The sequence below is a fragment of the Molothrus ater genome, chromosome 1 (assembly GCF_012460135.2).
Source record: "Molothrus ater isolate BHLD 08-10-18 breed brown headed cowbird chromosome 1, BPBGC_Mater_1.1, whole genome shotgun sequence".
Lineage (NCBI taxonomy): Eukaryota > Metazoa > Chordata > Aves > Passeriformes > Icteridae > Molothrus > Molothrus ater.
In genome coordinates this window covers 34,903,667-34,927,436 of record NC_050478.2, presented here as the reverse complement: position 1 = coordinate 34,927,436, position 23,770 = coordinate 34,903,667, and the positions used below count along the sequence as shown (strand labels likewise).

General features: G+C 39.4%; 1 protein-coding gene across 1 annotated transcript in view; it reads right to left on the bottom strand.

Annotated features, from left to right (window-relative positions):
* Positions 1–23,770, bottom strand: part of CREB5 (cAMP responsive element binding protein 5) — a 214,053-nt gene that overhangs the window by 172,000 nt on the left and 18,283 nt on the right. The window contains exon 4 of the mRNA XM_036378763.2: positions 1,452–1,624. Coding sequence (XP_036234656.1) covers positions 1,452–1,624 — 173 coding nt within the window. The remainder of the gene's footprint in view (positions 1–1,451; positions 1,625–23,770) is intronic.

Genomic DNA, 23,770 nt, shown 5'->3' with positions numbered 1-23,770 from the left:
TGAAAAAGAAACTGTTTCTTCCTCCCTCCCTCTCTCCCAGCCCCCTCTCTTTGAACAGAATGGGACATATATAAGACAACAGCTTTGCTGGATTCACAGGCAAATGGTATTGCATGTGAAATCTCGGTGAACACTGTGTTTTGACAAGAGGTAACACATACAAAGGGCACAACTATCAGATAGCTTTACGTGACCCATCCTACCAGATTTATGTATTAAGAACCAAATACTGAAATAGTAATAAAAACGAAAATAGAGGAGCTTGGCCAGGAGCACAAAACTAGGGCAGCAGATGGAATCTGTGTTCTGTGTACGGCTGGGTAGCCCAGAGCTCAGAGCCATGGGCCATCCCAGCTACCATGGGAGATATTGAGCCTGTCCCTACACCAAAAATCTTGAAAGAAAACTCAAGAATAACTAGAATTTCAGTTTTCAATACCAGGATTTCACTTTATGATTTTACTTTGAAAAGACTGAAAGTTGATAAACAGTTATTTAGATAATGACCGAGGACAGTGACTGCTTTTGCAGATATCACTAACTGATGTGACCAAGTTACAATTGACAGATGATGAATCTATACTGCTGCTTCTTTCTTGGTCCTAATATATCTTTTTAATATATCTTCTAATATACCTAATATATCTTTTTATCCATACATTTTCATGTATAACACCACCCCCAAATTCTCAGAGCTGTGTGATGAGAAACTGTACCCTCAAGCCATCAGAGCAGTTTCTGTACAATTAAAAACACGTTATTATGACTTATGAGGATCTCATACTTACTGGAAGTAACCAGGTGTAAACATATACTAAACTTGGGTGGTTTTGTTCATACAGTTCTCCAGGCATTAGCACTCAATTGGCATTCAAGCTAATACAATAAGCATCCATACTGTCAATTTATGTTAATAAATATGGATCCATCATCACAAATTGAGCAGTTATTTACACTGTGCCAAACTCTATTTATCTTGATGGTCTTTTTGTCTTCCAGCATTCCTCATTCTTCATAGGAAATAGCTCAAACCCATAGAAAACCCAGAATTCCCATTGAAGGAAGTCAAAGGATCAGCTTCACAGACACTTTGTCTTTCTCCCAGAGCAGTTATAGAAAAAACATGCACTATGATCATAAGAAGATTAAAAAAAAAAAAAACTGGCAGCAGAAAGCAGGACTTCCCAGTAAGTACAGCATTCTGTCCTTTTTGAACCAGTGTGCCATATCTGGAGTAACCTGGCCATTCCCCACAGTCTGCAACAGGTGCTGCAGGGGTCCTTGCTCATCCTGGCAGGGTCAAGTGCAAACTCTGTAACTTCAAAAACCTGTAGAACAACATCTGGGCCTGCATGCAGCTGGACCTTATGAAGCATGAGGACCTGAGGACATCTGCTGCTACAGGCAGGAGCCAGAGAACCAGAGAAATGAGAAAATGGAAATGGGCTCACCCAATCTGCCGATTTGTGGAAGGTGCTTGTGTAATGACGGAACTGGACTGTGGAGACGGCATGGCTTGCTGAATCACAACGCTGGTGTCGTGGTTTGGCATCCTTGTGTTTGTTAGCTGGTGGGACCCAGGTCCTGCCATTGCTCCTCCAACTGTGTTATGCATGGAGATATTCTGTGAGAAGAAGGGAAATGGGAGGTGGTGGAAGAAAAGGAAAATAAATAAATAAATATATGTCTTATCCTGGTTTTCTGTTCTACAGGAATTCCATTAGGAATCTGAAAGTATCAACAACGTGAAAAGTTACTGGCTCCTGGTAAATCCCAAGTCAATAGATCTTGTTATAACCAACAACAATAAAGAAATGAAAAATAAATATTTACTTTCACAGGTGGAAAAATACCCACAGGTTGGGTAAAAATACCCATAGGTTCACTAATCACGCTTCTGTGATTCTGTCTTGTGATATATAATGGGGATATTTAGCACATATTTCTCCTGACTGAACATGATATGAGCACATGACACCTTGATTTAGTGCATGGGCTGTTTACTGTGTACTGCCTCTGCTTAGACTGACAAGCAAATGAAGTTTTACAGCCCCAAACTAACAAAAAGTACATGGCACATCATGAAACAGCCATTTCTATTGGCCTCCACAGATTTTGTAGAGCAAAAATATCCCAGAGGCTTAGAACAACACTGTATTTCACCACATATAACCTTTGCTTCAGGTTACTAAGAGCTCTTAAAAAGTTCTTAAAACCAAAAAAACAGAAGTTCACAGATAACATATCCACTGAGCAAACAACCAGCGAGAGACCAGGATACTGCTAAGGAAGGAGCCATGGAATAGGACTTCTCTGCTGTTATGCCTGTACACACAACACACACTGCTGCTAAACCGCAGGGTTTGACTTGGCCTGCGTTTGAAAACAAACAAAACTCTCAAGCCAGAGATAAGCCACAATGTATACACATGAAAAATACGGTAACCTTGAGAGCATTATTTTTCCTATCAGGCATCAACGTGTGAATTGTTAGCAGCAAGAGGAAAAGAAACTTTCCATTGTCACCTCATGCTAGGCTGAGGAAAACGGGAACAAAAAATCCCTTATACACACACTGCCACTAAGACTCACACAAAGTACCTTCCTAACCACTGCAATACTCAGGATTAAAAAACAAAGTTCTATTTCATTCAAAATTACAATTTATGAGTCAATTTGTCTAGGAAACATATACAACCACTGCAAAATATTGGTAGATAAAGCTGGTGGGAAAGGAAACTCGGAGCTCTGATCAAATGTGGAAAACAGAAGAGGCACACAACATGTTGAATCCCAGACCTAAAGAAAGACTGTATTATGGGCCAAATAAAGAACTACACCTCATGGAAAAAGAGAGCAAATAATTAGAGGACCCCAATTGAAGGCATTAGCTGTTATCCCCTTATCTCCCAATGTTATATATTTCATGTGATTTCCCAGAACAGTGTGGGCACAGAGATCTCTGTTTCTTTTACAGGAGTTGTTCCAGTCTTCATTAACACATAAAGAGGCAGAAGTGCTGCCTACAGTTGCATGGTCACACCACCTCACCTGGAGTGAAGAGGACCCACCTTTGAGTTCTTCTTACAGTAAATAATTTACACATTATGAATCAGGTATTCGCTTAAGGAGCATGAATTGCAAGAAGAAGCCAGACCAGATATTAACTGTAATATTTCATAGCACAGAAGAATGTCATGACCATCGGGCAATAACCTTGGATATACAAAAACTTCTCCAAAAGAAGTTCTCCCTCACCTACCACATTCCTATTAAAATGTCACTTCTTCAACACATTACTGGTTTCTGATGAAAAGCCTGTTGAGTTTTAAAAAAATATATATGGCCAAATCTAGCTCAGGATTCAAACCTGGTTTTTTTATCATGACCAGATTTTGCAAAACCAGATCTAATATCTATCCATGTACAGTCAATATTTTAATGCTATCTCTTCCTAAAATGATCTCTAAAGGAACCATGTATAGTACCATGAGTCTGCAAGGCCTGGGAATGGATAGGATGGAAATCTATCACAAGCTTTAGACAAGTGGTACCCTGGCACTTGCCCAGAGTTTTACTGGACTTTGTTGTACCATAGCAGGGCAGAACTTAAAGATTTAATATGAGATTCCTGTGCTCCTAAATTAGATATTTCCTTTCTCTTTTCCTTCTTTTTCAATTTTCTCCTATAATTACAGAGCTCTCTAAGGTACAACAGATTAATTATGATGGATATGGAAATTTTTTTTTGCCCATAAGACATTGTAGTTGTTATCTTAAATGCATAAACTTCCAACAATGTTTCAAAATTTTATCAATTTCCAGTAAGCTACATCTTTTCAAAAAGTAGGTTGAGTATGTGGTGCATGGAAAGTACAAGCAGAGTGAAAGCCTGTCAATGCTTTTAGATGTCCATTCTTCTCAGTAATGCAAGCACTGCTGTTGGGCAAGCATACACCACGCTGCCAAGTGAAAGCCTAAGGTTTCCCAACAAAAAGTCAAACTCAGCATGACTCTAACATTCATAAGAAAAGGATTTGGCAATCTCAGAATAATTTGCATCAGTGAGATGCTCGTGAATCTACAGAGGAGTTCAAGGAAGTTCATACTTTAAGGACAGTAAGCATGCTCCAAAAGGCGGCAGGAAGGTACTGCACAGCAGATCTGACACTAAGCCCAGCTGATCTCACTGTGTGCATCATGATGTGCAGAATGACTCTGTACCACCAGCACAGCAAGGCCAGGCTCATTGCATGTGTGATGCAGCCAGTCTTCAGACCTCCCTAAATGGTTTCACTGCATTGAGCTCTGCATCTGGTTCTGAATGGATCTGGATGGGATATTAACAAGCTCCTTGCAGACTTGACTTTGGGCCCTTATAGAGAGAAGAAGAACTCAGCAACATTGACTGAAACTGAGACCTCCACTTCATATATTGAACTGTTGTTTGCTACCAGCTCTACTTTTAAGGAGTTCTTAGTGTTCTTCTACCAGGAATCCATGAATAAAATCTCCTTTGACTCCCCTTATCATAATCCTCCAGGTCTTAAGCCCACGGTAAAGATTATTTGATGCTCGGTGTGGAGCTCCCAGCATTCCAGCTCGGAGAAGTCTACATGAGCAATGACACAGACTGAGCTCTCCCACTGCTTTTAACATTCCCAAGACCCATCCATACTCTGAGAGTGTATGACACCCATACACACACTTGGAGTTTTCTCAGGTATCTTCTGTACTGTGCTTAAGCATCAGAAGAGGGCATATGAGCTTATATTATTAGCTATTTTATTAAACTGAACCTAAGTGTTCACACAGGGAGCAGGCCACCCATATGTCAGGAGCTGCAGAGACACAAAAGACATGCTCTTAAGATTAATTTTGTGAATCTTAATTAAGATCCAATATATGAAGAGGAATTTATGTCCTTTAGGACTAAGTTGCATCCTCACTGAAGTTTCCAGTCACTCCCAAGGAAGCAGAAATCAGAATTATAACACTGAAAAGCTTTTATAGAAATGGTCCCCTCAACCATGTGCTCATGGAGTATTACTCATGGAGTATATACTCTCCATCAGTATTTAACATTCAAACAAATAAACCCAAAAGCAATAAACCATATCCACAAACCATTTTTAAATCAACGTGTTCATTCTCAACCTTTCCAGATGCAAGAGGAAAGCATACAGATCATCATCATATTAACTTCTCCCCAGTTACACTTCATGGCCCATTTTTGCTTCAGACTTTGAAGAAAACATTTGAGCATTTTTCTCCCACGTGCAACCATTTAAGTTTGGATTGACAACACACTTCTTTTTTCTAAAGGCTAAAAACTTCTTGAAGTCATGCTTCCATGTTCTGGTGGAGAGGATTACACATCACTCCACAAGAACACACACCCAGTTGGCAAGCACAGCAGAGAAATGACAGCTACACAAACACAGGCAAAATACACCCAGACAGTCACCAATTCCCCTAAACCCTAGTTCTTCCAGAGAAACACTCATCCATTTCACACAGCACCACCTCACATCAACCACCATCTACTGAAATCAAAGGATGAAGACAACTGATCCATCCTTCACAATCTACTGTAATGTTCTGAGTTTCAGGGTTTGTTTGTGGTTTTAAACTATAAGATCTAGTTTCTGAACCAAAGTCTGTTTTTATTTTCCTACTCTTATTTTTCAACTGAGGCTTACCAAGAATTGCAAACACTAGTTTTACATGAACTGCAGACTATTCAGGATTGTTCTGTGTAACCTTTTAGATCAATAGAGGTGTAACCTACAACTAATTGTACATAAAGGTATTTTGCAGATTGAGTGTTATATAAATTCTCAAGTCAGAAGGTATTTTCCATTAAAAACTGAAATAAAAAAGCAGTCAATTTAAACACAAACAAAACCATTTTTGCACATTTTTGTTTTATGCAAAATATCATGCATCCATATTTTCCTGCACAGCAACTTAAAATGTTTTCCCACAGTTCAAGAAAAAAGCATCAACTTAAAAAAAATTATGGAGAGAAATCAAATATACAACAGTACTTTTGAATTTATACAGCGTGTCCTCTCAATGAATACATTTTAGCAAGGAAAAATATTCTGAGACAATACACATTTAAATGGCAGCTTCATGTGCACTTTTAAGAAGTGTAAAGTCATGTCTTGCCTGATTACTGAGGTCCTACTTCATAATATATAAAAGACACATGAGTGGAAGCTTCCAGTGACACACTCACTCACTGCACATACTGCTTACACAACCTAAGAACCTGCTGGCTTAAAAACATGGAAGCCATTGTTGTAAAGAAAATGATACATTAAATGTGGCAAATAAAGGCAAGCTTCAAAATTATTTTCATCATTTATAATCTCCATTAAAACTACTGAGCCTCTATGAATTCCCTCCTGACAGAATAAAAAGATAATTTGAAAACAAAAGTTAGCAAGTCTCCCTAGAAGCAGCATCAATTCATTTATTTTCTCTTGACTCAGGTCAGAATGGAAGGAAAACACCCTCACACCAGCCCATCACAATTGTTTCATCTGTGACTGGCATGCAAAATCTAAACTCCTATAAGCACAGAACGAAGCTTGCTGCCCACTCAGGGCCAGTAAGCACAGACGAGGAACTAGGGAAAAAACCAGAGATAAAAAATGAATTATGTTACTAATGCAATTGAAGGTTTACAGGAAAAAGAAAGCCTGCTATCAAGATTTAAATTAATAAAAAAAAAAAGAAAAAGTTCCATTGTGCAAGAAATGGGTGAGTGTAAACTTGGTGGAGACTGAAATGCAATACCTTTTCCTCTTTTTTTTAAACTGTAACATCTGTAGAGCTTTGAATGAGGAAAAGCACTAAACCAGAAAAAAAAAAAAAGGACACAGAAAGAAACTGCTGGAAAATGCTGTGTAGTAACATTAAGCATAAGGACAAAGCACTATGAAGATCTTATTGCAGACTGCTAAAATCCATTTAACTCCCCTACTTAGCAAGAGGTATGAAGTCACTGAGCGAGGCTGACACATAAAAATACAGAACTCATGCCAAAGAATCTATTCCTCAAAACATTTCAAAGAAGGGCAAATGCTCACTTAGCAGCTACCTGATAAAAATGGCACATTACAAGAAACAGCAGGCATGATATATCCCAGAATGGGGAAAGACTCTTCCCTGCCCCCAAGGCCCCCATCCAAAGTCTCCCCCTAAACTGGACCCAGGCAGCTATCCACACCGTGCTGCAGACTGAAAGGCCAGGAGCAGTATGGGTATATCTGACTTCTTGAACCCCAGGCACGGCTGCTCAGTCAAATGTTATCAACCTGATCTCCAAAGGGGTAAAAATGTAAAGAAAAATTAAACTCCTTACTCAAGAATGACAAGTAATGATAGGCAGATGGGGAAAGAAGGGAAACATTGCTCTCACTGAAATCATAAAGCTTTGAATCTGTACTTATCAGTCTCAGCCACTGGTTTCCAATTTTTTGGATCACAGACCTCTGTCAACCCTCTGAATTTCACACAGAGCACTCTGTGCTCTTATCATAAATTGTGTAATTAAGGCAAGATGGTTCCACAGACCAGATGCAGATGACTTAGCACAGCTTTGCGACCACCAGCAGTTCGCAGACCAGAGTTAACTACCACCCAAACACGGCACTGGAGCACCGTGACTAGAATTTATTGACAAAAAAAGAACATTTCTAAAGGTATCTCTGAACCATTGTCCTTTTTTCAAAATGCCTTCAGTTTTTGGAGCCTTAGACAATAACTGTTAAATCATAGATCAGACTTGTGTGCTGGGGCTGGCAGGAGCTTTGCAAAATTTTATCCTAAATATCTGTGTTGGAACATGCAGGGAAACTTCCTTGTTGTTTTAGGTTAGGATGAGTTATTCTTAAGCACAGACATGCTGGTTGCTCCTCAAGAGGTACAAAACAAAACAAAATAAAAAAGAAAAACCATAAATAACCTTTTTATCCTGTTTTCTTTCAATAGCTGTTCGTATGTTATCAGAAAGGCTTTCTGAGATACACTGAGTGATGCAAGCCTCATCTGCTAATCTCCAGCACACTGCACAGCACTGCTAAGCAGCGTGGCACAGGACACAGGACAGACATATGAAGTGCTAAGCCAGGTATAAGCCATCTCAAGGCTCTAGCAGTCACCACTGTAACTCAAAGTCCAAAGGGCCCATTTAAGCACTACTAATCCTCTTAAGGCCGCTGCCTGAAGGGTGACAGCCCTGCACAAATCTCTGTAATGCTGCTGGTGCTGCAGGCCAAGCTCTGGCTGCCCCCGCTGTACCTCTGCCCCTGGGGCACACAGGGAGCACTGTCACCTCCTCCAGTCCCTTCCTGGCACCTTCTCAGGGAAATGCCCATGAACTCCTTCCACAGGCAAGAGAAGCCTCCATGCCTGTCCTCCACTTTGGCTGCTCTGATAGCTAATGCTCTCATTCCTCTGATGCTGTGAACAAAATGCAGGATACTTAGAATTTTTGGTCTTTTATCTTAATTTTTTTGACATGATCTAATTACAGTCATTCATTGATGCCCTCTAATTATCAGTAGAAATGAATACTGAAAGATGACCCTTGTCTTCCACAATTCCCTCCCCTCTTCCCCCACTACCCTTCTTGTGCCCTTTACAGCATGTCTGTCCAGACTATGCTTGCAATACATGAAGCCTTCTTTACACACACAGAGTAAGTAATATATGGTGTATACCAGAGGTACCCATGATAAACCATTTACTAGAGCAAAGGGAAAAAAAGTGATGTAAAGGAACATATTTTAAAGGAGAAGGAAACTTTGGAAGATTGATTTCACCAGAGTTTGAAAGGAAATAGCTTCTCCATGGGAAAAGATGACATCAGATTGCATGCTTATGTCTTGAAGTTTCCTACAGATATTTCTCATTTTTCCTCAGGGTGGCTTGTTTCATGCACAATTACTTGTCCAATATAGCCACTAAAGCAACATAGCACAAAGAGCTTCTTCTGTTCAGCTGAAGATCAGTAACACTAAGTGTGCAAAGCCCAGTTTGGGTCACTCAGGGTGTTTTGCACTGCTAACACCACATTAACTCCTGCTAATTGGGAGGCTAAAAAACAGGGGGAGCACAACTGGCTGCCTGGCTCTACCCAGTTCTGTCATTCTTTATGCAAAAGCCATAAACTGACTATTTCATTTCTTCTAAGTTGCCTATTGTGACATTTATAAACAGGAACCTGGCAGCATGTCAATGGTGCAAACTGATTTCCTTTTCTAAATACAATTTTAAAAAGCAAATAAACAAGGTTATGCCGGCTAATGAAACATTATATGCCATGCTGAAGCTAGTTTTTCTCAAATGTATTCTCTAGAGCAGATGGAACACCAATAAACACAAAACAACAAACCCTTTTATAAAAAGCATGTTTATAAGAAAATACATTCTTCATAGAACTTTGTCTAAGGCAAAACTGACTTATATCTGTAATATTATCTCAGGGACAGAATTATGGTCCCATTAGATTGCTGTAAACAAGGGAGCTTACCATGCATTTCAAATAGAGAAGGGCTGCTAAGAACCATGAGAAGAAGAAAAGAAATTTGCTAGGATACTTACTAGGTGTAATTCCTAAAGACCTTAGTTGAAATCAAGGCCTTACTGTGGTAAAACCTATATAGACACATTGAGGGACAGCACTTCTCCACAAGCCTCAGAGACCAGAGACAAAACAAGGAAAGAGGAAAGACGAAAAAGAGAAAGTGAATTGTTTAGCCAAATATCAGGACTCAATGCAAGGGCTCTTTTCTCCCAGTCCAGTGTCCTTTACTTTGCACTGTTTCCTTGCATCTAGTACTTATCTATGAATTGAGAAGACCAGAAAAGTTTAAATAAATAGATAAAAATTAAAAGAAACAGAATTATAACCTCTGCTTGAGTTTTTTCCAGCACTATTATTTCATTTCTGTAAATCAGACAGAGCGCACATACTAAGTGGGTACTCAAAGAACCTTCTCAAAGTAGGTGCATGTCAACTTTTTGCAGGACAAGCAATTAGACATCCAAAAGCAGCTGCCAGACCTGGAGGCCAGTCAGAGGGTAGTTGAAAACCTGGCCTTCCTTTCTTTATTGTAAGGAGTTTTGTTTTTATCCATCATGAAACAGAAAGCTGGGAGGGGGAGGGCGGCACTCCTCCAGGAATTGCTTTAAACAAGCCTTTGATACTTCTAACTGAAGGCACTAGGCTTTTCAACGTTATGCAACCATTTATAATCTGTTAATAGCAAATTCACAGAGACAGCACTTTGGCATCTAAATTTGTTGTATTTTATTTAAAGCTTCTTTGAAATTCTCATCATTGATTTCACTGGCATAAGTTATTGGCATCATGCATGAGTTACAGCCCTGGCTGTTGACTGCACTCAATGACCAGAACATTTTTTAGACAGAGCAGTTGGTAAAGAGAGCAAGGATGGTAGCAACAAAACAGCCAGTGATTTTCCATTCAGGCAGTTTCAAGCAGAAAACCAGCAGGTTTAACTTTTCTGCTAAGAAGTCAAGTGGAAATGCTGCTACCCTGGTAATAAAATGCATCTCCTAAATATTCTGTAACCCCAAGCCACTGTGCCAGCTGTGTTGGGCCAGGCAGGCTAGTGGGCACTCAAACAAGAGGCTGGGAAAGGTCCAGGAGTGAAGGTTAATGGTGCTCTCAAAAAGACCCAGACAAACCATTTGCAGCACAATGAGAGATCATAGGTTTAACCAATGAAGTGGATTTTCAAGTGAGCTGGTAGGAAAATCATCTTGATCAGTGACAATCATAAAAGCAACACCAAGACGTCAAGTCAGGATCAAATTAATTCACCAGGTCTCCTGGGAAGTAATCACAAAGGCAATCATGCAGTTTTGCAGGATCCACAATCACTTCAATCGATTTTAGGTTGATGCTTTGGGAGAGGAGAACTAGTTTAGTTTAGATCTTGAACTGAAAGAACTTAAATAAATATGTACATTTGGAAGCCTTCAGACAAAAATTTATAACCTTTGTAGCCATAAGAGTTAAAAAAGGTAAGGTTTAGAAATGCAAACAGAGTGTCTACACTGAAGGCAAAATGTTAGATACATTTCTAGTTAAAGGAGGTTCACTTCTGCTGAGTACAGCAAGGGCTACTGACAAACAGAGATTACAAGGAAGTGTCCTCTGAATCTTCAAAGCTGGTAAGCTGTCTGGTTGAGGAGAAGCAGCCCTTGTCCACCTCTGCCTTGGTTTCAACAAGTGACAGAGAGGCAGGGAAAAAAATAGTAAGACTAGGAGAATAAACATGCTTGGAAGAAAGATAAATCAATATTGGTCCTTCTGCAAGAAACAGAGTTGACCATCCCCTGACAGAAGGCATGTGACTTGGTCATCTCTGGAAGAAGAGCTGTTGTTAATGAGTAAAAGAACAAGAAAGCAAGCTGGTATGGAGCTTGGACATACAACTTCCCAGGACAGGGACAGCAGAAAAGATCAAAAATATAACTCCTTGGACAGAACAAATGTGTTCTGCAGGTCAGGTAGACTGGGAACTGCAAAGCCATCCTTTTCCTCCCCCTTGTGCAGATTTACTGCACGATTTTGATCAAATTATTTCAAATTCTTCTGCCTTACGTGTAAAACAGGACAAAGACCTTCAACAGCTACACAGTGCTTGGAAGTGATGAGAAAGGAATAGATTTTAGAGACAGCACATTGTACCTGGGAAGGCAACGTAACATAGCAGTGACAGAGTAGAAGAAGGTTTTTTTCTAAGAGAACTCCACAGGACTTTAAAATAGCATGCATTTCAAACCCACAAAAACGACAAGAAATCATAATCTAGATACTTCAACCAATACAGAAAATAGTTATACAATGAATACCATTATAAGAACTGTGAGACAAAAGAACAGTTATTTGGTAGCTGTAAACATGAGAGAAAGACATGTAAATCAGTAAAGGAGAATAATGACTGCATACTCAAATCCAGAGAGTCCAGACAACATTGCAGGATCTATTCTTCAGAAAAGGGGAGCTCATTATCTGCAGAAAATTGTATCCAATTAAAGGATTCCTGGCTGTACATCTAATACGGGTAGTAAAAATTGGGAGCCATTTTAGAAGAGTCAGGCTAAAAATCTTACTGACGTTATATGGTGGTGGTGGTGGTGGTGATGAAGGGGGTGAATTCTCAGTTGTAAAAGCTGATATGTTTGGCTCAGCTTCTTTTCCGAGTGAAGGAAATGGAGAGAAAAACAAAGAAGCTGCACTATATTTGATAATGCTACCAGACGATCCAGATGTACACTCTTCCAGTCCCACTAATTAAATGTGGTGTGGAGCCATCCTGGGGAAATTACATCCCATTCCTTTGGAGTACCACATGCTTCTGAAATGCCTTGGTGAAGTTCTCACTGCATCTGAGGAGCCACAGTGCTCCTTTTCCTAAGTAAAAAATTATTCATCCTCCTGTATAATTCGTCCTTCTGGTGTGACCCAGCCAGACAGATAACTTCATTCAAGGAGGAAAAACATGATTCAGGCAGGAGTTTCAGCTAAGCCATGAATGAAACAGGGCAGGCAGGCATCCTTGAGCCACAACCTAGCTACACTTGGAGAACTGTTAATTCGGAGTCCTCTCCTCCACACAGCAGCTTTGCCTAGAAAGTGGCTGTCAGTGGGATGTTTACAACCTGTGCAATGTGATAGCTGAAAGCTGAAGAACAGAGAAGAGGGTCAGGAGTTCACGCCTAGCACAAATAGCACCACAATCCTGTTCTCAAGAGTAGCTAGCTCCTGGGTATCCACATTAAGAAGAGCAATATTACCCTTCAACCTTAAACACTGCTCATTTTAAACCAACCTAACTTACATTTTTAATACACAAGACTCAAAAAATAGCTACTGCAGGCTCCAGGAAATGCTACCTGGTTTTTCTTCATCACCAGAACACAACGGAATGGACTGTGCTCTGGAAATGCATTGGATCACACTGTCTAAGCAAAAGGAAAGAGGTTTTCCAGTAAGATAGTGCTCAGAAGGTGATTCTGTGTGTTTTAGCCTTTCTGTCAGTTGTCTAGGAAAATTACAGTGGCAGCTCCCTGACACAGACAGTATTAAATATCACAATCCTCACCATTCCTGTTGGTTATATAGGAAAAGGCAATGTGACCCCTGTATGATATTCTGAAAGCCATTTCTCAAACATTTTCATAAAGGAATGCTTGAACTCATTTCAAATGCTTGCTACAAATTTTCATTTTTGAAAGCGAAGGCTGAAAAGCCAGAGCTCTTTGTGACTCAGTGGAAGGTCTCCTTCAAAACACATCACCTCACATTTCCCACCCTACAGATGTGACATGGTTTACAAAGCTGGATTCAGTGAGTCTGGATTGCTAGAGCTGGCCCAGAATTTTGCTCAGAGTTTCTATTTTCAAAGAGCCAAACAAGAAAGCTGATAAGTTTGTCTGGATTTACTAATTGTGTCCCCATGTAATAAGACCAGAAATTTTAATTCTCTCAACAAGATTTATTAGGTATTGGCAGGGATGCATGTGGAAGTTTAGCATCCAGAGAAAAACTATTCAACAGAGAAAGAGAGAAAAGAAAACTCAATGAGGTTCAAAGCAAAACCATAAAGAATAAAGATTTGCGTGATAGTAGAGAATATACATTGTTGTTCTGTTAGATTATTTGCTTTAAGGCAGAAATATGATCGTCAGAATTTTAATAAGATATGGTGAAGTCTGTGATGTAGGGAGTCCAAAATTATTATTCTTCCTTCAAAAAAGGACAGACAATGTACTACCCTACAATACTTGGTCTGTCTCTTCTTACAGTAAACACTGCTAATGCTCCTGCAGAGGGGCTGACCTTGCCAGCCAATTACATTATGCTAATTTGTCTGTTACTATAACTCCTACAGAGGCATTCACAGCTCAGAGCAGGACAGAGATTTATATTGTCTCTTCCAAGCTGCAGACTGTGGATGTTAATCTGTCTCCCTCCTTCCAGCTACAACTCCACATGGCAATATCTACGTGCAGTGCCACTGTACATTGAAAGAGACAGTTATTGCCAGCTTTATTCAACTTAGAAGACAAGCCGTGGTCCTACTTTGCCCTTTTAATGTGTCACTCTATCTCAGAAAGCATATGCTTGGTAACAGCTGTTTTCCTATGAAAACATATGGTTTCTCATATGCTTTTGAAAACACCACAGGAATGTATTTGCTTGCTAGATGCTAGTGCCGTGTCTCTACATCCAGCGACAAAATCATCGCAAGGAACTAAATACTTTCTATGTTATACTCATGTGTTGTAAAAATACCCGTTGTTTTAAAGCAACAACAACAAAAAAATCATCCAGCTGAAAAGATTTAATGTCAAAATAAGCTCATAATTTAGAAGTTATGCGCTCTACAGTGTTACTTGAAGATGGGATCCAAACACAAGTCTTCTGCAAACATACAGCAAGTAGCATGCTTCATGCAAGCAGTTTATAGTCCATGTTCCTTCATGAAAACAAAAGCTGGTGAGACCTGCCTTTTCTAGCTAAGAAGCTTTCCTAGCATCTTTCAGCTGAGATATGATAAACAGAGTATCAAAAACAATTGAGTCACAGCAGCTTATAACAAACCACTGTCCTTCAAGTAAACCGCAGCATTGACCTTTCCATGCTTCTTTCCCTCCCTTCATAATATTTAGGGCAAGCCAAGAGTATACACACAGCCAGTCGCATGTCAGGGGAGGTAGAAAGTAGCTGATTTGTTGGGCTACTTTAACTCAGATGTGCACAGTCTAGGGTCAGGTTAAACTGAAAGCTAAATATTTGGGTAAATAAAAGTTCAGGCTGTGGTTTTGAAACCTATTTCAACATCAGCTGACACAGAAACTGACATAAATATGCAGAAAGTTTTCCAAGTGTTAGAAAGACAGGGAGGTTACAGATTGGCAGGAAAACAAGAAAAATGCAAAAACATGGCCTATGACAAGGTCTTACAGAAATTTCCCTTTGGCGCTGAAAATAATTCCACTTGAATATTTGTAGAAAAGAAAGAAAAAATTATGTTCAAACTAGCTCATGCTGTAACACCAACAAAATGAAGAAAACAATCCAATTTTATTTACAGACCTTCTGAACACACCAGTATCTAGGTGATATTCAAGTACTTCTCCTGTAACTGAAATAATTTTACACCTGTGTGTTGATGGCGGTCAAGCACAGGCTCACACAAAAAAAATCCCCCATCAAACTGAAATGTTAATATTTTGTTACCTATTAACAGTGAGGGGGCACACAGAAGTCCACCCAAATCTGTATCAGTGACTTTACAATTTCCAGCAGATCATGTTGCAGTGCCGCCTGCAGTTAAAGCCCTGAGCCACAGGCTGGTTTTAAGGTGCTTAAGCACACGATGCAAAGAGGTCAAGAAAGCAAATGAACGGCAAGAACTGGTGAAACCCCTGTGACAGCTTGAGGTATGGCCTCAGGCATTTGCTGGACCCCTTTCCATAGGTTATGATTCCCTCCTCGCAGTCTGTGAAAGGTAACACTTGCCTGGTGGGCACACAGGTCACTATGAGGATCCAGCCTTTTGCAAACTACTGGCAGATGTGCAATAAACCCACACTGACCTTCTTTCTAAAAGCAAGCAGCAACCACAGACTTATTAATATGCCCTGGGCATAGGAGATGTAAGAAAACAGGTTGATTTCTTGTGTAACTGCTTCTACCAGCTAGGAACTAATGCACCAGGGACAAAAATAAAAAGCCCTCAGAGGAAACTAATACAGGATGTCTCTCTGGAAACACAACGGTCTTAAAGTGATACAAGCCAAGGGATTAGAAATATACCCTTACCTGACTAAAAAATGTTTTGTAGTTATCAAAGAGAGGTAAAACCTTGTTCATCTGGTTAGACACTACAAGGAAATTATGAAACCATCTTACAATAAAACCTTCTTAATAGTGCCCAGAGCTCTCAGTCCCAAAGGGTAACCAAGAATACCTTTTGCCTAAGGTGACTCTTCAAAGCTCAAATGAATAGGAAGGTCAAAAGGCCAAGAGTTTGTGTCATTGAGACAAACAGTTTGCATGCTGCACTGGTCATATCTGCTACAGAACAAAAATATCCACCATGAAACCATATTTGCTTCTTTTTGTGTTTACATATTCAGAAGTAAAGGAGGAGGAAAAAAAGAATAAAATCAGGTATAGGCTTCATTCAGAGGTTTCTAATCCTGACAAAACAATACAGTAACATGCTCCTGTTTGACCTCAATTTGATATCCGTAACTCCAGTTCTTCAGCAGAAAAAGAAGAGGTTGATTTACAAATGCACGTCCAGTCTTCCCAAATGTTTCCAATAGCTTTGTGTAACAACAGGTATTTTCATAAAGCACAATGGTGTGAAAAGACTTAAATGTACATGCAGGAAAAAATGAAAACAACTGTTTGAGGTATCATTCATCACATACCAAATAAAAAGTAATAAAAATATTTGTAGAATTATATTGTTAACCTGCATTTCTCTTCAGAATCAGAACTGGCTTTTCCATAAAGCCAGTTAATTTGCTCATAATGATCAACACATGATATATCTCTGAAGTCTCCAAAATTAAATTTTCTACTAATTTTCCAGCTGATGAACAAAAGGAAACTGCTCTTCCTGCATAATTAAGTTAGCTTATACTCCTATTATGAACATTCTATATGAGGCTGTATCTGTACCAGCTATATGACAAATTCTCATTTATGACCTTGCTATGCATGTAGATGAAAAATATTTTTAAAAACCATTGAAAAACACGCTGCATATTCCAGAAAAAAATTGCCTCAAAATGCATATTGCATTTCAGCAATTTGCATATTCAGGAAAAATGACTTCACACTAGAGATGATCTAAAATTATTTCACATACAGATATTCATTGTATTGAGCAATATTTTCAAAATATGTAGTAAAAAGAAGAGCCCAGTATGAAAATACATTGAAGTTTAACCTTTCCAATCAGTTCAGTGGGTTTACGTGAGCAAAATTGGTCTCTTCGTGAAGTTTCAAGAATTTCTCCATTGCAGCTGCAGCTTCTGATTATTTCTTTACTAACAATTACTGGCAGAAGCTTATCTGCTTGACAGGAGAAGGAGCATTTAAAATTACCAGAGTACCACATTGCTTTACATCCCAGAAAGGGTGAGGATGTCTAGCTGGCAGAGTTCATGGAAGTGACAGGGGTCCAGTCCAGACAATGTCTGTACAGACAGCACTGCAGGTTCCTTGGTTGCTCAGCTCTTTCACACTGCATTAATACTCTTTGAATGCATCAACTCTGGAACAAGCAGAATTATTTTTTTTATTTTCCTGGAAAACATGTTGTGGTATTAGGTTAGTAATTTAATCTTGTTGGCAATACAATAGTTATGGCATAATCCCTCATGTTATAAAAGTAATTGCCATAATCATAAGCTACATTGAATTATTTCTTTTTCTACATTGCAGCTGCAGTGGTTTCCCACTCCCAACCTGCCATCCTGCTGCTGACAAGACAAGAAGGAGCAGAAAGCAGAGCTCACAAAACACTGCTACATCCCATCCCCTTCCCTTGCCTAATAGCAAGTGACTCCCCATCCCAGTTAATAAAGAGCTCCTTGTCCCTCCATTATGCAGTGTAATCTTTAAAAGATTACATTCTCATTTGGGAATGAGCCAAGAGCCAGTGGGAAATTCTCTAGTAAATTGGATAGGGAGACAACAATATGAAGGGCAGCTGGATGGAAGCACATTTTTTTCAGGGCATTCCTATTCCTGGGGCCCTGTGGCATTGTTAGAAGTCCTGCAGTCTCTGCTTTTTTCACTGCTCTGTTGTCAGGATAATGCTATTCAAGAAGAAGGGGATACAGATTAGCTGTTTGAAGATGGAATGTGAGGAAACAAATATTGAAAAGTAGGAAGAAAAGAAGAAGAAAGCCCAACTTCTTTTAAGTCTTACCACCTTACACAAAACCAAGGGAAGAACATTTTCTTTTAAAACAATGTAGCAAGTCTATCAACTTCAATAGCAAAAGATGCTTTTTTTCCTTACCCAACTGTCAACAGGAAGGCAATTTGAGCACTCCATCACTAACAGCATATTAAGTACGATTTTGAAAGGAACATTTCCCTCACTGACTCCTTCTCCTTGCCTGCACCTTCCAACAGATGCATTTGCTCTGTGGGATCTACTTTCCACCCCACCCTACCTGTGATGCAGGATGGGGAAAACCACAACAACACAGGGCAGGCAGCCCTATCCCATCTATCCCTTCACATGGAGGAATATAAGTGAAGGACAAAGGCAACTGAGTTTTTTGCTGCATTTTTTCCTATTTCTTTCGGGTTTTTGTGGGGTGGGATTTAGTTGGGTTGGTTTGGTTGTGGGTGGACTTTGGGTTGTTTGTTTTTATTTGTTTTGAGCCTTTTAAGTGTTTGGGTTTTTTTACATATATACACACTTTCATTGTTTTTTTAAAATATTTCTCCATAAGTAACATAGATTTACATGTCCAGAAGACTGGATAGCTGGCTGATATGTATTTGGTCAATCATGGCATACATATATTATAATCTCAGTACTGCATTTAGTCAAAAAATACAGAAATCTAAAAAAAAAAAAAAGAAAGAAAGAAAGGAAGAAAAAGCTGTAACAAATGTCTTTTTTTTTTAAGTAGTGGACCTTTTCTATCTACCCCAGAAAAATAAAATTTGAATCATAACATGAAATTATGATCATTATTCCCTTTCAAGTTGTATAATTAGTTATTAGGAAGAAGTAAAAAAATAGTTCTCACAGAAGAGTGTCAGAAAAATTTGGTTTACCCTTAAATTTCTGTTTATTCAAGTACAACTTTCTTCATCTACAGGAGTCAACTAACAATTACCTTTTGTTAGTCCATGGGAGGCAGTAGTTAAAACACATTAAAATAGAGGATTGTTTGCAATTTAAAATCTTGGTGTTGGGAAGTCCTGATTCAGCAAACTATCTCTCTTCAGCAAACCCCTGCACACATGCTTGAAGTTAACCATATGTTTAAGAGCTATTGAAGTACATGGACTTTGGCCCCATTTCAGAAAATCAGTTATATACACATTTAACTGGCTGAGATGGATGAAGCAAAGAAAAGAAATTTGGATATAAGAGGTGCACCTGAAAAAGATTCCAGCCACACAATAATCCACAAAATAAGAACTTATGTGCAGAGGTGTAACACACATAATAGTTTTCCTGGTTCTCCTGAAACATACATGCTGGCATTTACATTTGCATGAGTTTACTGTACTGGGAAAAAAATAGCATAAATGGGAAAGAGCCATGGTTACTTTGTCATTACAGGAACAGGCCTTACACAGATGTATACTTCCCAAGGGACATACAAAGAGATCTCAGAGATAAGACAGGAGTATGATGAGAGAAAAAATATCTTAGAAAAGATTATAAAGAAAGCAGAAACATGAGCATCCAGACTGCCTTTCGTTTCCACTTTTTCAGGGAAAAGCTATTCTAATACCCAACATCAACTTAGCACCTTCATGTCTCCTCTTTTCCTGTACAGCCACATCCCTTGACATCTCATTTCAATATTAAGCTGAGAAACTAATTCCATTTCCTTGGATTGGGGGTGGAAGGGACAGGATGGGCATGGTGGGGAGAAAAACAAATTTTACTTTTCATACTCCTCAGTCTCTGCTCCCCCAATTCTGCTAAGAAGTACATCACAGGAATATTTTGATATCCCACTTCTTAAAAAAGAAAGAGCTGCCTTTTTAATGTCGGCTTCATATGAGTGCTGATTTTTCACTCTAACTCTCTCACTTGAACAGCCTCACGATAGCCTCCCTCAGCTTTCTTCATGGCTTAGTAATATTCTTTTCCTCCTTCTGCGTGAATTTTCGTTTCCATTTTCCCCACCACGTCTGATCCAGGGTAGGAATATATCTTTTATATAAGTAAAAAAGAAAGGTACTTTTCTTCCTTTTATTTCTTGCCTCCTTTAGGAACCCCTACTTTCTCATCTTCCTTCTTTCTCTCCCTTCTGTGACATCAGGGAGGACTCTTCCAACACAAAGGAGAGACTGGCAAAGTACCTTATTTTAATTTCTTCCTTGATAGGAAAAGGAAAGGTAGGGCTAGGAAAAGAAAAAAAGCTGCCAGGTAGAAGCCCAGACAATCTGCAGATTGGGCATCTTCCACCTTTTCTCCTAGGTGTCATGTCTCAGTGCCAGTGACAAAGCCAAAAGCCAGCTCCCTTTCTGTGCCTGCTTTGAATTTCCCTAGGCTAAGTCCACGAAGAGGGAGGAAATACCAGCACCCCACACACACATCTCAGGTGAGGGAGGAAGGGGAGGAGGAGTGAGTATCTCTTAATGTAGGAGGGGAAGCCATGCTGGCCTCACAGACACACACATACTTTAATCAGAGACCTTCTCATAGAGGACTTTTAACATTTACTGAAAGCTGCTCTGGCACCTCTTACAGGCTCCACAGATTAAACTTCAGTCTTGTACCTTAATGGTTTTTGTCACTGTTTCTTTTGCAGATGTCTTTTATTTAGAAAGGGAACTTCTAAGCTTCAGTAAGAAATAGTGGTGCAAACTTACAACTAATGAAAAGGGAGAACACCAAGCTTGCATGACAAGGCAACAAGTTTCCCTAAACACTACATTGTAAATATTTACTGAGACTCACAGAAAAAAAAAATCAGAAAACCCTTCAGAGAACAAATTTCCAAATAAATAAAGAGCATAAAATCAAAAGGGGCATTAGTCATTTTCTGGAATTTCAAAGAAAGAAAAAAAACTTTTCCAGGCTCATAATGATATTCCTATCCACATAAAGCATGTTTTTCTATCAAGATTTCTCTTAATAATAGTATGCCACAGAGGATCATTAGGCAGGAAAAAAGGGTCAGAGCAAGGACAACAAAGATGAAAAGAAAACTGCTGAGAGTTCACCTCTGATGTTTATTTTGAGGCACACTTAAAATTCGAGTCGGAGAGTCCTGATTGTATTCAACTATTTAGTTCTCTAAAGAACATAAACAAAACTAGCAAGGGGTATCAGCTAGAATAAAGCTTTCTTCATAATCATAGAGTAAGGTCAGCTTTTGTTTGTTCTTTTATATGATAATCTCCACTCTTTTGTGTTGACATTTAAATGTTTTAAAATGGAGAAAATAAGTAACTGAAAACTAATGGCCTATTTCTGCAGGGCCAGCTCTTTTAGCATGTTCTCATATTTTCTAGCTTCTTTTGGTTGTGCATTCCTTACGAAGCATTTTAAAGCTTTTACACCTAATCTAGGTTAGCATGGTCTGCTTAGCAGCTTGTATCCATTGAAAAGCAAGGCAATAATCCATCTAGGTTTAGGGCTTTTTCATAGAACTGATGCAGAGCTGTGTCAATTTTAATGTCATGCTATGGAGAGTGCATGTAGCTCTCTCCACTTTAGAGGATTAAAAGTGACCTCTCTTACCAAAATCAATAAGGGCAGCTTGCTGTGACTAATAGGTTGTAGAAATTCAAAAGAGACGGTTTGTAACACTGAGTTCATTCTCCCCGTGTCTCTCCCCACCCAGCCCCAGACTGGCTGGCAGAGCTGCACTTTGACATGTACATTCACATGGCAACCCGATGTCTTTTCCCTTCCCAGGGACCAGACCCAGCCACACACAGCTTACCCACATTTAAGGGAAAATAAAAGCTTGATATTGATACTGATATTTATTCAATAATAGTGTGTTTGGCAGCTTTTGTAGAGAAGCATGTGAGAGAGAAACCAGAATGAGGAAACAGTTAATATGTATAATTTTTACCTCCCTGGTGTGATTTTTAAAAGGCCCTGTTTTTACACATTAGCAAGACATCAACAGCTACCCAGATACTTCCCATCACATCATGAGCACAGTAGGTTTTTTTCTGGTCTCTGAACAAGGCTTTTCTCCCTTCAGATCTTTGCCTAGTTGTAATAGGTTAAAAATTTAAATTCCATTTAAGTCAATGAAACCGCCCCAGAGATGTATGAGGCTATACATCCCACTCTGGCGTTCATTAACTGCCATCACATGTGACCAGTTGCTCTGGTTTTTTTCTTCTCTCCACCATTTCTTTCTTTACTCTAAAGTTCATCAGATTTAAAAGTCAAATTTGTGCACTGCTGGAAATGGGACATGCTACAGCATGCACACCACTGCACACAAACTCACTTTACAAATGAGTCTTCAGTTTTTCAGTTTCAGATTTTGTAAATCTAAAGAACACTAGCAACTCAGATGTGGATCTCCCGCTTTATGGTGAAGATACCCTCACTCTACTGGATGTCTCCAACTTCCAATTTATCCTGCTTGATGTACAAATTTAAAATCCTTACCCACAGTTCATAGCTTGTGGACATTTTCTCCACCTAACAATCACCATCATTGTCTTTATGCCAAAAAAACAAGACTTGCCTTGGGGAGCAAGGGAGAAAAGAGGCTGAAGTTGTGGGAGGAACCCAACTGTAAAGGTTTAGGAGTCCCTATTGAGGTTTATAAATAGTTGACTGCCATGTGCAAAATGTGAAAGAAACCCAGTCAGCAAAAGAGCTGTTGCTGTTTTGAAATATTCTAACTACATCTATTTAGGCGATAGACAGTGTTATAAATAAACAATAAATCAAGAAATTATTAGCATTTGAATTTTGGCAAGATAATAAAATGTGTAGGGGTATAATCAGCAAATAATAGGAAAGATCTGCAAGCAAACCCACCAATTAATGATAAATAGGACTTGGCTCTGGATAACTTCACCAATGTGGATCTCATTAGATGGCTGTGGAATCTGTTCCTGCAGCAGCCCTCTCCGAGTGAGGGAAAGGTGAGGTAACCGAAATGTCAGCACACCCAACCCTGGCGGTTCTTGAGCTCCAGGATTGTAACCACCTGGGCAAAAATGACAACCTTATGCTGCAGTGAAGGCCATGCCACGGTGTCCCAGGGTTTAACCAACAGGTTTCCTTGCCTCAGCTTTCGGACAAATGCTCTGCAATCCCCTCTCAACAAAGGAGACCAAAAACACTCAGCTTCGCTCTCTGGAGAGAAAGAATCCTTCTTTCCTCAGTTCACCTTGCTTTATTAACAGTACCTCTTGTAGAGAGAAATGCCCCCAGGCAAGCAATATCACTTAAACAGATAAATAATTTGCACACCAGGCAGGGGGAAGGGAGAGAGGAAAGAGACTCTGCCTTATTAGACTCAAAACAGACACACCATGTTAATACGAAGGATCAGCATATGGTTCTAATAGGCTTTCTAAAATGATTTATCAGCTGTGATTAAGCCCTTGACCAGCATGTCTATCTTCATAAATAAAGGAAAAGTGCACCTTGCTCTGAAGTGTATCAGCAGTATCTTATTACCCACCCAACCATAGAGACTGCAGCCCACTCCGGGGAGCAAAGAGCTCGTGTTTAATAGCAGAGCTTATGCTCTAAAGAGACTGCCAAGATTTAGGGGTTTTACCTAACAGATAGACTTATAAAAATGCCACTACAGGAAAGGTTTATCCCTTTTTCATGTGCCATCCAGTCCATGCTGCTGAAACCTGAACTGGTAACAAGGAAGCTGTGCCATTAAAAACATTCCAAGGGAGACCAAGGCAAAAGGCACAACTTTGCTGTGTTGCTGTGAAAAAAATGTTAGAATGAAATCAGATAGGCCTCCTTTTGTTGTGGGTAGCCAA